This window comes from Capra hircus, chromosome 1 (assembly GCF_001704415.2).
Source record: "Capra hircus breed San Clemente chromosome 1, ASM170441v1, whole genome shotgun sequence".
Classification (NCBI taxonomy): domain Eukaryota; kingdom Metazoa; phylum Chordata; class Mammalia; order Artiodactyla; family Bovidae; genus Capra; species Capra hircus.
The window spans coordinates 148,414,776-148,428,620 of record NC_030808.1 but is presented as its reverse complement, the minus strand read 5'-3'; the positions used below and the strand labels follow the sequence as shown (position 1 = coordinate 148,428,620).

At 47.5% G+C, this 13,845-nt stretch overlaps 1 protein-coding gene across 5 annotated transcripts in view; it reads right to left on the bottom strand.

The window, feature by feature from the left end:
- Positions 1 to 13,845, bottom strand: part of DOPEY2 (dopey family member 2) — a 132,140-nt gene that overhangs the window by 43,979 nt on the left and 74,316 nt on the right. For all 5 annotated transcript variants that reach the window (XR_001918488.1, XM_018052710.1, XM_018052719.1 and 2 more), the window contains exons 16-18: positions 3,655 to 3,807; positions 2,517 to 2,617; positions 1,123 to 1,313 (exon numbers count right to left, since the gene is read on the bottom strand). Coding sequence is in view for 4 of the 5 variants with exons in the window: in XM_018052710.1 (XP_017908199.1) it covers positions 1,123 to 1,313; positions 2,517 to 2,617; positions 3,655 to 3,807 (445 nt within the window). In the remaining variant the exon portion in view is untranslated. The remainder of the gene's footprint in view (positions 1 to 1,122; positions 1,314 to 2,516; positions 2,618 to 3,654; positions 3,808 to 13,845) is intronic.

Genomic DNA, 13,845 nt, shown 5'->3' with positions numbered 1-13,845 from the left:
ATTGAGCTGCCATAAATGCAGATCAAACTTTTAAGAAGGTGCTTAGTTTACAGTTCTTTGTATTTTACTTTCTTCTAAGTGTGGAGTAATAAAATGCCTCCTAGTTTTTAAGCACGGAATCTTGTAAAGAGAGGCAGCCACCTGGGAATCTTTGCTTACTTAGGGGTTGGGCTGCATTCCTTTGTAAGATGAGACTGACGAACACTGAGTATTTACAACCCACTAAGCTAAACAAACTAGTCAAAGTCTGTAAAGCCACTGCTTAGAGAACTAACTGCAGGAAATCATAAAATACACCTATTGTGGGAAGTGATGGTAGACCATAAACTGTGCTAGGTATTCATCACTGAAATCATCTGTTTCATTTCAGTCTTTCTTTTCCTTTTCCTGCCTCTCTATTCTTTAAAATTTAGTTAAAGATGCCTCTGAAAATTCTCAGAGCCCAGAGGTCTGTTTCTTCTACTTCTCTGATTTTAGGTTAGCTGGAAAGAACCCTGGAGAGCAGATAGAAACCACTTACCTTGTTGACAGTTCTTGAGCAGAAGTGATTTTTATATAGCACAACTGATTAGCTTACATGCAGGTTTCGACACGCTTGACCATTCATACCTGGGAAAAACCTCTGCTCTCCCGTCCCAGGTCTGAGAAGAGCTAGCCTGGGCAGCCCAAAATGACCTTCACACCAGACCTCAGACTTCCTTCCTAAGTGAAGAGGTGGCCTTGAAGACCTTCAGGTGGATGGTCTGTTTTCTCTCCTACTACCGTGGATGCGCTTGAAGTGCTTTCTCCAGCAAAAGAACCAAGAATCAGCTATATTTATTGGAACATGGGTTGCTAGTATTTTCCTTTTTAATATATAAAAAAAAAATTATATATTTTTCAGTGAAAACAACAAACCTACGACTTAGCATTTCTAAGTGCTGGTTCATCTGATCCGGAAATTTTAGGAGGCCCCACAAAGTACCTCCCCCACCTTTCGAATATGGGGAAACCATCCTGTTGGTCTGAATGCCTTGACTGCGGCCCCAGGGCAGCAGGGAGGTCCTGGCCGCCCCTTCCCTCCCCCTGGGCCCAGGGTCCCCGGGACGCAGGGCCAGCCTGGCCCCCGCGTGGTGTGCTCACCCGCCGAGTTCTCCCGCTTGAGGCAGTGGATGGCGGTCCGCTGGGTCTTGGGCTGCAGCAGCAGCAGGAGCACGGGCTCCAGGATGCGGGCCGCGTCGCCCAGGGAGAGAGCCCGCACCAGCCAGCCCTGGGCGGCGGCCCCGATGGCCCCGTCCGAGCTGCCCAGGCTGTCCAGCACCACGAACAGCGACCTGCCACGGGGGTGGGGCGGGGTGTGGATGCGCACCGTCAGGGCGGTCAGGACACCCTTGGGGAGTTCTACCTGGGGAGGCTGGACTTGCAGGCCCAGGCAGACAAGGACCATAAGGTCAACCCTGCTTCCAGCTAGGGTCGCCGTTGCTGGCTTGTTGCTGAGTTGCTAAGTCAGGGGAGCTTTAAAAAATGCTGATGCCTGGGCCTCCTCACAAATGGGGGGCAGGTGTGGTACATTAGGACCAGCTGGAATCTCTCCAAGGCTGCATGTCTGACCCCACATCTAGGGCTCCAGGAACAAGATAAAAACGAAAGTGACGTCGCTCAGTCGTGTCCGACTCCTTGTGACCCCACAGACTGTAGCCTACCAGGCTCCTCCATCCATGGGATTTTCCAGGCAAGAATACTGGAGCGGGTTGCCATTTCCTTCTCCAGGGGATCATCCCGACCCAGGGATCGAACCCAGGTCTCCCACCTTGCAGGCAGACACTTTACCCTCTAAGCCACCAGGGAAGCTTACAAGAAACAAGGTAGGGGATTTTTAAAAACCAATGTAGAACAGAACATGCCTGTAATAAAATGCACGGTTTGGGGCCTGGGATTGAGGACATCGCAGCTGCACACACCCAGTGTGGCCGCCACCCCAGTTAAGATACATGTGTGTTCATGCTCTGTTGCGTCCTACTCTTTGCAACCCCAAGGATGGTAGCCTGCCAGGCCCCTCTGTCCATGGGATCTCCCAGGCAAGAATACTAGAGTGGGTTGCCTTTCCCTTCTTCAGGAGATCTTCTTGACCCGGGAATCGAACCTGCATCTCCTGCACTGACTGGCAGGTGGGTTCTTTACCACTGAGCTGCCGGGGAAGCCGGGCCAAGATTTACCCCTCCTCATCTTCCTACCAAGCCCCCTCGGGGGGCTTGTTCTGCCAGCTCCTCAGGTGACTCTGAGGCATGCGGGGCTTCCTCCCTTCAAGATCAAGGTAAGAAACCCCCTACGAGGTAGTCACACCTGTCTGGCCTGAATTCACCGAGAGGACCCCAGGAATCTCTGTGCATCAAGAACACGGGGTGGGGGCGGGGGGTGGTTTCCATTTCATGCATCTCCCCGATCCTAGCCTGGCACGCTGACCCAGCACCTCCCCAAAGTGTCCTTTTCCTTTAAGGGTTAAGTTATTAAAAAAAAAAAAAAAAAGTCCCTGTCACCTGTCAAAGGAGCGATTGTGAGACGTCACTCTGCTGCCCTGGATCTCTCTGGTCAGGTGCCAGATGACAGAAAATCGAAACAGAGCTTCCAACCTGGTTCCCTTGAACAGGAGAGAAAACGGGAGTGAGCCGCCTGGCTTCTTTCTTAACAGAACGGCGTTCTCAGTGATCACGAGCCCCATTTAAATGACAGATGAGAACTCAGCGGAAAGAGGGCAAGCAGGGCAGAGGTGCCTGAGCTAAGGGGCCTGGTGTCTGGTGGGGCAGTCCGTGTTCCAGACTCCACGATAACCAGAGTCCAGGGCCACAGCCAGGCCTGCGGCTCGAGAGGAACACGGGGCATGACCTCCTCGTGGCCCTTGGCAGTGCCATCCCCAACCTCTTTGGCATTGGTTTCACGGAAGGCAACATTTTCCCATGGACTGCGGTCAGAAGGGAGATGGTTTCGGAAGGATTCCATACTCATGACAGTTATTGTGCTCTTCATTTCTCATTTAATACCACCGCTGATCTGACGGCAGGTTCTGATCTGAAGCCTGGAGCTTGGGGACCCCCAGCTTAGAGGACAGGCCCTGACAGCAGGGCAGAGCCAGGGCTCCAGGGGTGACACATTCTCTGCAGCTGCCTGCCTCACCCAGAGCTCTGGGGGCCCTGCAAGCATCACGGGAGCCTGGGCCTCCTGGTAAGCTTTAGTGCAACACACTGGGTGGCTCGTGCTTCTGCGGGCCTTCCGGGCCTGAAATTACTGATGTATTAAAATGCTGCTGATGCAACACCCCTGCCTGTTAAACAGGATGTCCACTGCGCCCCAGAATGGCTCCTGTCGGATACAGGCGAGTCTGCCTGAGGGCTTCCCTGATAGCTCAGATGGTAAAGAATCCGCCTGCAATGTGAGAGACTCGGGTTCGATCCCTGGGTTGGGAAGATCCCCTGGAGGAGAGCATGGCAACCCTCTCCAGTATTCTTGCTTGGAGAATCCCACGGACAGAGGAGCCTGGCGGGCTATAGTCTGTAGGGCCACAAAGAGTTGGACACGACTGAATGACTTAATGCATGCCACCACATGACACCTGGGCCGCGGGGGCAGGCGGGTGTCAGGACCAGAGTCAGACGGAGGTCGCCGGCTGCAGAGACTCACCTTGTCGGGGTTCAGGAGGGCGTGGCAGATGATGTCCTCGCAGATGTTGGCCGTGGGGGCCAGGCAGTGCAGCCGGTAGAACAACTCCACGCACGTGATGTGATGCTCCTGGGTCTCCTTATTCAGCTGATTCCAAAGCACATGAGCCACCCTCTGGACAGAGGGGAGACTGGGTAAACACCGCCAAGTCCTGCCCCTTTCCTCCTTTGGCAGGCCAGTCTGGCCCCCAGCTGCCTGTTCCTGCCTACCTTTGCTATGCGAGCATCCTTAATACACAAAGAACCACCACCGCCAGGCGAAACGAACCACCTCACAGTCCCCTCAGGAGCCACCGGGTAAGGGGAACGGCACAGGTGAAATGTAGGGGTCGGCAATGCAGGACACTGCAGCTCTAGCCCAGACCTCCGCTTTCAGAGGGGAACCACCTAGCAGCAGACACCTGTTGACGATGGAGACGTCCTCTCAATCAGCACACACCAAGGCTCCCTCCGAGCCGGTGCTGGGGTGCCAGGGTTGCGTCCTCTAGGAAGTTTGGGGGGATCTGTGGTGGTTGCTGTCCTAGGGTAGACACCTTAGCACCCTACCATTGGTGGTTGGCTCTAACTGGTGTTCAGCTTTAATCCCACAAACTTGCTTCTTCCCATTTCTATGCTCAATGCTGTAACAGAAGCCGGGCTCATCTTCAGGGCCTAAACTATATCGCAGGATCAAGTCCTCCATCTCCTCAACTCTGATCTTGGCTCTTAAAACGTGTGATGTCTGTGAGTGACTGCAGCCCCTTCCCAAGTTCCCGGGGACACCAGAGGGACCAACCAGGGTGAGACTCAAAAAGAAGGCTGCTTCCCACTCCTAGGAGGGGGAATTTCTGAAGGCATTTTTTTGGGGGGTCATGGAAAAAGATGATGTCTCACAGATTATGTTTTAGAGGCCTTGCAGATCAAAGAACTTCTTTTGACTCATTTATTTCTGAGCTTCCCTGGTTGCTCAGACAGTAAGGAAACTGCCTGCAGTGCAGGAGACACGGGTTTGATCCCTGGGTTGGGAAGATGCCCTGGAAACGAAATGGTTACTCATGCCAGTGCTCTCACCTGGACAGAGGTGAGACTGCCATCAGTCTCAGATGACAGAGGGGAGACTCTGTCATCTCATGGACAGAGGAGCCTGGCGGGCTACAGTCCATGGGGTCGCAAAGAGTTGGACACGACGTGAGCGACTAACACATTTCTGTTTGACAAAATTCTTCTTTGCACAGATCAAATTAATCTCTGACTGGCCTGAGACCCTAACCATTATTTATTTTTTGCTTAAGGAAATGTGATTTCCAATTATCAAGTTACACGTAAACTTCATACAAACATTCTGTCAACTGCAAATTGACACTGGCCAAGAGCACTGGCAGCAACAGAACGACGGGCATTTGCCATCTGCCTCTCCGGAGACTGAACCCTCTGCTGCCACAGCTGCTGACCAGGGTGGAGGGGGGAGCCCTGTGCTCCAGGGAATCTGATGATGGGACAGGTCTTTAGATAGTTAGATATTTTCAAGAACTGACTTGAACTGATCCCCACCTTTGCATCTCTTCATATCTAGAAAGGGCTTCCCTGGTAGCTCAGCTGGTAAAGAATCTGCCTGCAATGCAGGAGACCTGGGCTTGATCCCTGGGTTGGGAAGATCCCCTGGAGAAGGGAGAGGCAACCCACTTCAGTATTCTGGCCTGGAGAATTCCATGCACTGTATAGTCTGTGGGCTCACAAAGAGTTGGATGCGACTTTTACTTTCATATCTAGAAAAGCACTAAATCCCTTCATGGTGACATCAGCTCCTCCTGACTAGCAGAAAACCTCTCGTAAAGTAAGCGCTTCGTTGCACTAAACTCCTCCTTCACCGAAATCTTATATATTGACCTTCTTGGAAGGACTGATACTGAAGCTGAAACTCTAATACTTTGGCCACCTGATGCAAAGAACTGACTCATTTGAAAAGACCCTGATGGTGGGAAAGATTGAAGGTGGGAGGAGAAGGGGATGACAGAGGATGAGATGGTTGGGTGGCATCATCGACTTAATGGACATGAGTTTGAGTAAGCTCCGGGAGTTGGTGATGGACAGGGAGGCCTGGTGTGCTGCAGTCCACGGGGTTGCAAAGAGTCAGACATGACTGAGTGACTGAACTGAAGGTTTAATAAAAGTTGTATATTGTTATATCTTTTACAAGTTTGTCAGCAAGGAAAGAACCTCGAGTGAAGAAACTTCTAAAAAATGTAAATGAGATATGAGCTTTTAGATAAACTTTATTAAGAATAATTGTGCTTCAGGAATGTCTGTCTAAAATAGTCTCTCCAGATCGGGGTAAGTTATATTTCTAGGGTTTGTGCTAAACTAAGTGATGAAAGTTTATTGAATAGCCAAGCCATTTCCAAATAAAATAAAGTAGTCCCTTTACTTGCAGTCCCTAGTACAAATTTATGTGTAAGATGCTCCATTTGGAAGGTTTTAAGGTTTTTTGGAGGGTTTTTGAGACTTGACATTGATCACACACACAAAAAAACACACCTGCCCATTCATCTTTGCCTTCTTGGTCCCTATGTGCTGGACATTTTCTTAGTGGCTGGCAATCTGCCATTACTACTTAGAAAGGGCAGGGCACTCTTGGGACATCTGACCTTACTCTTGCTGGCACTACAGGCAGAATGAACGTTGGTATGTAAGCTATTCCACAGGAATGAGAAAAAGGCTAGAGGATCTGGAACTAGCCTGACGCCTGGAGTCTGAGAACCTGGGGCGCACCCTGGCTGAGTGTATAGGTTGCTTTACCGTCTCTAGTTCCAGCATCTCAGTGTGGGCAGGCTCCAGCCCTGTCTCGTTCTTCAGAACCTGGTAACATTAATATATAACATATGCTCCAGTGCTTGGCAAGTAGCACGTGCTCAGGTGCATAAATCTGAATCAAAATAAAAATCAAGGCTTCAGAAAGAACTCATAAAAGCAAACCCAAACAAGAGGAAAGTCCTGAGTGCTATCATTCTCATTCTATTAATAGCCTTCCAAGAATTCATGGATGAAATTCTTTCTTCTCTTTTCCTCTCTGTGCCTATGATGTAGCTATGCCAAACTCTGTGATATATGCGGGACCAGGGAAAAAGATCTGCCCAGTCACCGTGATTCCAAGCTCTACAGAGTCAAGATCTATACTGTGACTCAACTTTGGTAGGAAGGGAGAGAGGGAAAACAAGGAGAAGAAGCTGAAGAGCAACTAAATCCAGAATCTGCCAGGACCCAACATCATCAATGGGGCTAGACTGAACATACCATGGACCCTCTGCCAGTGAAAATTATAGAAAAAGAAAACAGCCAGCGATTTAGAGTTGCTGGACAGTATCCTAAGGGCATTCAAGAAATGAGGAAAAACTCGAGAGAATCTACAAAAATCCCAACACAAGAAGCAATAAGTCTATGGCACTTCAACTACAACCCCGTCCACCTCTAGTCCAGCTTGACTTGGTAGGGGGTGGCCAGGAAGGTGGGCCTCCTCTCCTCCCAGCTCCCCAGCTAATAATAAGGCTTTTGTATCTCCCTGGGAGGAACAGGCCGCCAGTATCTTACTCCTCTGCCCTGGCTGTTGGGTGGAGGCTCTATCTAAGCATAGCAGGCTAAAAACACTCATCACTCATTAGGAGATGAAAAGAGGCACACCCAGAAGACCAGAGGCCACCACCCTGCCCAGCAACCCGCAAGGAAATCACACCAAGAGAAGCAGACAACTGACCCAGTTGGACAATAGAATTCAGAGATTTTGCCCAGGGGGAGAGGCGGGTCACAAAACAGAGCTGCACAGCTCTCTATAAGGGAACAGAGTGTAGGATAAGGTCAAGCTAGGAGTGCTCTCATATATAACAAGAGATTTTAATGGTAAGTAATTAAGAGAAGGCTGCTAGCTCCATGATGGCAACAAGCTACACCAAAGGCCAGCTCATTTACCAGAAATAAACAGGGACACATCTTATTTTATTAAAGTCGCTCAGCAACCCCATGGACTCTACAGTCCATGGAATTCTCCAGGCTAGAATACTGGAGTGGGTAGCCTTTCCCTTCTCCAGGGGATCTTCCCAACCCAGGGATTGAACCCAGGTCTCCCACATTGCAGGAGGATTCTTTACCAGCTAAGCCACAAGGGAAGCCCAAGAACACTGGAGTGGGTACCCTGTCACTTCCCCAGTGGGTCTTCCCAACCCAGGAATTAAACCAGGGTCTCCTGCATTGCAGGTGGATTCTTTACCAACTGAGCTAACAGGGACACAGCTAGGAAAAATCCTCCTGTGTCAAAACAGATCTCTAAGACTGGCCTCAAAAAAACTACTTGAGACAGGGACTTCCCTGGGGGCCCAGTGGTTAAGAATCTGCCTTCCAATGCAGGGGATAAGAATTCATCCCAGGGTAGGGAAGTAAGATCCCACATGCCACAGGGCAACTAAGCCTGCAGCTGCAACTACAGAGAAGCCCACAGATCACAACAAAGATCCTGCATGCCACAACTAAGACCCAACACAGCCAAAAAATAATATATTTACATACACACACACACATAAATAACCATTAAAAGAAAAAACCTACCTGAGTCAAGGCTGTGGAGTAATTTGCGCCCCAGGGCATTGTTAAAAATAATAGAGCCATTATCCAGTGATTAGTGAAGTCTAAAGGCTGGACTGGAAGAAACACACACTGGAATCAAGATTGTCGGGAGAAATATCAATAACCTCAGATATGCAGATGACACCACCCTTATGGCAGAAAGTGAAGAGGAACTAAAGAGCCTCTTGATGAAAGTGAAAGAGGAGAGTGACAAAGTTGGCTTAAAGCTCAACATTCAGAAAACAAAGATCGTGGCATCCGGTCCCATCACTTCATGGGAAATACATGGGGAAACAGTGTCAGACTTTATTTTGGGGGGCTCCAAAATCACTGCAGATGGTGATTGCAGCCATGAAATTAAAAGACGCTTACTCCGTGGAAGAAAAGTTATGACCAACCTAGACAGTATATTCAAAAGCAGAGACGTTACTTTGCCAATAAAGGTCCGTCTAGTCAAGGCTATGGTTTTTCCTGTGGTCATGTATGGATGTGAGCGTTGGACTGTGAAGAAGGCTGAGAGCCGAAGAATTGATGCTTTTGAACTGTGGTGTTGGAGAAGACTCCTGGGAGTCCCTTGGACTGCAAGGAGATCCAACCAGTCCATTCTGAAGAAGATCAGCCCTGGGATTTCTTTGCAAGGAATGATGCTAAAGCTGAAACTCCAGTACTTTGGCCACCTCATGCGAAGAGTTGACTCACTGGAAAAGACTCTGATGCTGGGAGGGATTGGGGGCAGGAGGAGAAGGGGACGACAGGGGATGAGATGCCTGGATGGCATCACTGACTCGATGGACATGAGTCTGAGTGAATTCCGGGCATTGGTGATGGACAGGGAGGCCTGGCATGCTACGATTCATGGGGTCGCAAAGAGTCGGACACGACTGAGCGACTGAACTGAACATCCGGAGGTGATACCAACAGAGTTTAACAGAAATCAGGGAAAGTCAACGAAAATCTTGCTAAAATCACCATCATCTCAAGAGGGGCTGCACATTCCTAAGCCAGCAGCCTCCAAGGAGCAGCACTAAATGCCTCACCCTGCAGGGGAAACAAACTAAAACAGTCAAGTCACTAAACAAACAACAGAGACAACAATAACAACAAGTCACTGGTGGGAGCTGGAGGGAGGTGCCAGAACACAAAGTTACAACAATATATTATCTAAATTGTTGAGTCCTCAATAAAGGTTACAAGCCATGGCAGAGATACCAGAAAATGTGACCCACGCACAGGGATTAAAGAAGCAGACAGCAGAAGCCAAGAGAGGAACCAGATTTAACAAAGACTTCAAAGGAGCCGTTATACGTGTGTGTGAATAACTAAAGGAAACCATGTTCAAAGAAGAAAAAAAAAAAAAAAGTATGATGACAATGCCTCATCAAACAGACAGTAACAATAAGAAGTCAGAAATTATTATAAAAAGGAAACTCTGGAGTTGAAAGTACAATAACAAATGAAAAATTCCCTAGAGAGGGCTCAACAGTTTATTTGAACTAGCAGAAGAGTCAGTGAAAAAGATTGATAAAAATCATGAAATCTGAAGTATATAGAAAAAAAAAATAGTGAAAAATGAATTGAGTCTTAGAGAAACGTGCAGAGCACCAGCATGCACATAAGCAGAGTGCCAGGCCAGGAAAAAGAAATGAGCAGGAAAGATATTTAAAGAAATGAGGGCTGAAAACTTCCCAAATCTGATGAAAAACCTCAATCTACATATCCAAGAAGCTCAATGTATTCCAAGAAGGATAAACACAAAGAGATCCACACCCAGACACATCCTAGCAGAATGATAAAAGGACAGAGAAAATCTTGAAAATAACAAGAGAAAATTGATTTGATAATTTACAAACAAACCCTAGTAAGGTGTAACAGCCAACTTTTCATCAGAAACAAGAGAAGCCAGAAGACTGGTGAATGACATATTCAAACAATTCATTCAAATGCAGGTTCAAACATTTAGCTGAGCATTTGTTATGGATTATTCAACAAGTGCTGCTTGAAATATTTTATAATCAAGTGTATGTGGAAAAGATTAAAGTGGGCTTATTCTTATATTCAGTGTGTTGAAAGAAAAAAAAAAAGAAACATCTTATATCCCATAAATCTAACTTACATAAAAGAAAGAAAAATAAAGACATTTCTAGATAAAGAAAATCTAACAAATTTTGTTGCTAGCAGCTCTACTTTACAAGACTAATGGAAAAGTTCTTTAGGGTGAAAATAATTGACCCCAGACAGTTATCTGTATCATACAAAAAGCAAAGAGCACCAGAAAAAGTAATTATGTAATTATAAAGAGACAGCATTAATGCATATTCCTTCTCTTTTCTTCTTACAAATAATTTTAAAGACCAGTTGCGCACAACAATAGGGGCACACGCACTGCTGGTCCCATCACTTGTGGAAAAGTGTATCACAACAGCACAAGCAAAGCTGGCCTGGAGTAAAGGAACAGCACCGGATGTAAACGTGCACCCACAGTGAAGAGAGCCAGAAGGGGGACATGCAACAATAGACTGGCTCAAAGTCTGGAAAGGAGCATGTCGAGGCTGTATACGGTCACCGTGCTTATTTAACTCACACGCAGAGTGTGAGAGCGTCAGTCGCTAGGTTGTGTCTGACTCTGCAGTCCCATGGACTGCAGCCTGCCAGGCTCCTCTGTCCACGAAATTCTCTAGGCAACAATACTGGAGTGCGTTGTCATGCCTTCCTCCAGGGGATCTTCCCAGCCGAGGGACTGAACCTGGGTTTCCTGCATTTTAGGCAGATTCTTTACCACCGGAGCCATCGGAGAAGGCCTGTATGCAGAGCACATCATATAAAACGGCGGGCTGGATGAACCTGAAGACGCAATCAAGACTGCCGAGAGGAATGCCCATACCCTCAGATGTGCAGACGACGCCACCCTTATGGCAGAAAGAGGAGCTAAAGAGCCTTCTGATGAAGGCGAGAGAGAGTGAAAAAGATGGCTTTAAAGCTCAACATTCAGAAAACGAAGATCATGGCATTCGGTCCTATCACTTCATGGCAAACAGATGGGGAAACAATGGAAACAGTGACAGACTTTATTTTCTTGGGCTTCAAAATCATTGCAAATGATGACTGCAGCCATGAAATTAAAAGATGTTTGTTCCTTGGAAGAAAAGCTATGACCAACCTAGCCAGGATATTAAAAGGCAGAGACAAAGGTCAGTTTGCCAACAAAGGTCCGTCTAGTCAAATTTATGGTTTTTCCAGTAGTCATGTATGGATGTGAGAGCTGGACTATAAAGAAAGCTGAGCACTGAAGAATTGATGCTTTTGAACTGTGGTGTTGGAGAAGACTCTTGAGAGTCCCTTGGACGGCAAGGAGATCCAACCAGTCAATCCTAAAGGAGATCAGTCCTAAATATTCATTGGAAGGACTGAAGCTGAAGCTCCACTACTTTGGCCACCTGATGAGAAGAGCCAACTCGTTGGAAAAGACCCTGATTCTGGGCAGGACTGAAGGTGGGAGGAGAAGGGGACGACAGAGGATGAAATGGTTGAATGGCATCACCAATTCAGTGGACACAAGTCTGAGCAAATTCCAGGGGATTATGAAGGACAGGGAAGCCTGGCGTGACAGGGAAGCATGCAGTCCATGGGATCACAGAGTCGGACACAACTAAGCAACTGAACAACCAAATTCTACGAATATATACTTGTTTTTCTTTCTTTTACCAAGTTCTTAAAATATCATAAGATTATACAACCACATCTTGTTCAGTTTATAACATACCTAGATGTATTATGCATAATAACGGCACAAGAAAGGGAAGAGGAACAGAGCCATTCAAGAGGTGAAAAAGGATCAGCCAGTCATGTCTGACTCTTTGCAACCCCATGGACTGTAGCCTGCCAGGCATGTTTCTGCAACTCACAGGAATTCAGAATGGAAGTGAAGTCAATTCTGATAAGATGCATATGGTAAACCTTAGCGTTCAGTTCAGTTCAGTCGCTAAGTCGTGTCTGACTCTTTGCGACAAAAAGAAACGACTCCAAAAATACATTGAAAAAATCACTAAGGGGATTAAAACATTAAACTGGAAAAGAGCACTTTATGAAAAAGAAAATAAAAAAGAGGAAACAGGTGGGGAAAAAAAATCACATACAGAAAACAAGGAAAATGGCGTATTTCTATGAATATAGTAAAAACCACTGACTCGTGAACTTGAAATTGGTGAATTATATTTAAATAATGCTCTTAACAAAAAAAAAGAACTTCCCTGGTGGTCCAGTGGCTAAGCCTCCACATTCCCAATGCAGGGGGACCCCAGGTTTGATCCGTGGTTAGGGAAGTAGATCCTATATGCTGCAACTAAGACCCAGCAGAGCCAAAAAAAAAAAATAGGGTGGGGGGACAGAACCAAGCTGGAGATGGCTTCAGCTACATGACTTGCTTGAGGAGGGTTCAACCCAATAGATGAAAAGCCAGCCCACTTCAAAAGCCGTTCAGAGGACGGGCTATCAAGACCTCAAAGGAGAGTTTACTTCCAGCACTTCACATAAAGCATCGAGAATCTCTCTTCCTCAGGGTCTCCGGGTATGCTGGGCATCTGGAGCCCCTCCTACCCTCAGGGGAAATGGGTTCCCCCTACAGGCCCTGGTGAATGGTCCTGTCCCTGTCTACAACGCATGACCACTCCACCCTGGCCTGGGTCACTGTTGTGGTCGACTGGACAGCAGAAGCCGCCTGACCCAGGCGTGCCCTGCTAACTGCCCATTTAAGAGCCTTGACAGGCGAGCTCAGAACTGTGAAACAGAGACTCCAGTGTCATTAGCTCTGACAACCAAGCTTGAGGGTCCTGAGGCTGACTGAAGGTCGAGTGACCTTCAGGTTAGGTCCTGGCTGGCAGGGAGACATGGAGAGGAGGCAGCCTTGGGCTCTGACAGCTCCCCAGGTGAGACCTGTGAGAGCCAGCAGCATTCCACTCCCATCCCTGCCCTCCACAGGCTCCATCTTTATAATAAACCTCAGTTGTTTTCTTTTCATGAGCTAGCTGGAATAGCTTTCAGCTTCTTGCAGTTGATTGAGCCCTATAATACCTTATTTTCTTACTCTGTCCCCAAGAAAGATGGACAACACCTGCTCGCCATCTTCAGCAATAAGCTTTCTCACATTTGACAAGCACTAAGCTTTTCTAAGAGGAAGAGATGGTTGGAGGGCTTTACCAACTCAATGGACATGAATTAGAGCAAGCTCTTAGCAGAGACATTACTTTGCCAACAAAGGTCCGTCTAGTCAAGGCTACAGTTTTTCCAATAGTCATGTATGGATGTGAGAGCTAGACTATAAAGAAAGCTGAGCACTGAAGAATTGATGCTTTTAAACTGTGGTGTTGGAGAAGACTCTTGAGAGTCCCTTGGACTGCAAGGAGATCCAACCAGTCCATCCTAAAGGAAATCAGTCCTGAATGTTCATTGGAAGAACTGATGTTGAAGCTGAAACTCCAATACTTTGGCCAACTAACATGAAGAACGGATTCATTTGAAAAGACCCTGATGCTGGGAAAGACTGAAGGCAAGAGGAGAAGGGGACATC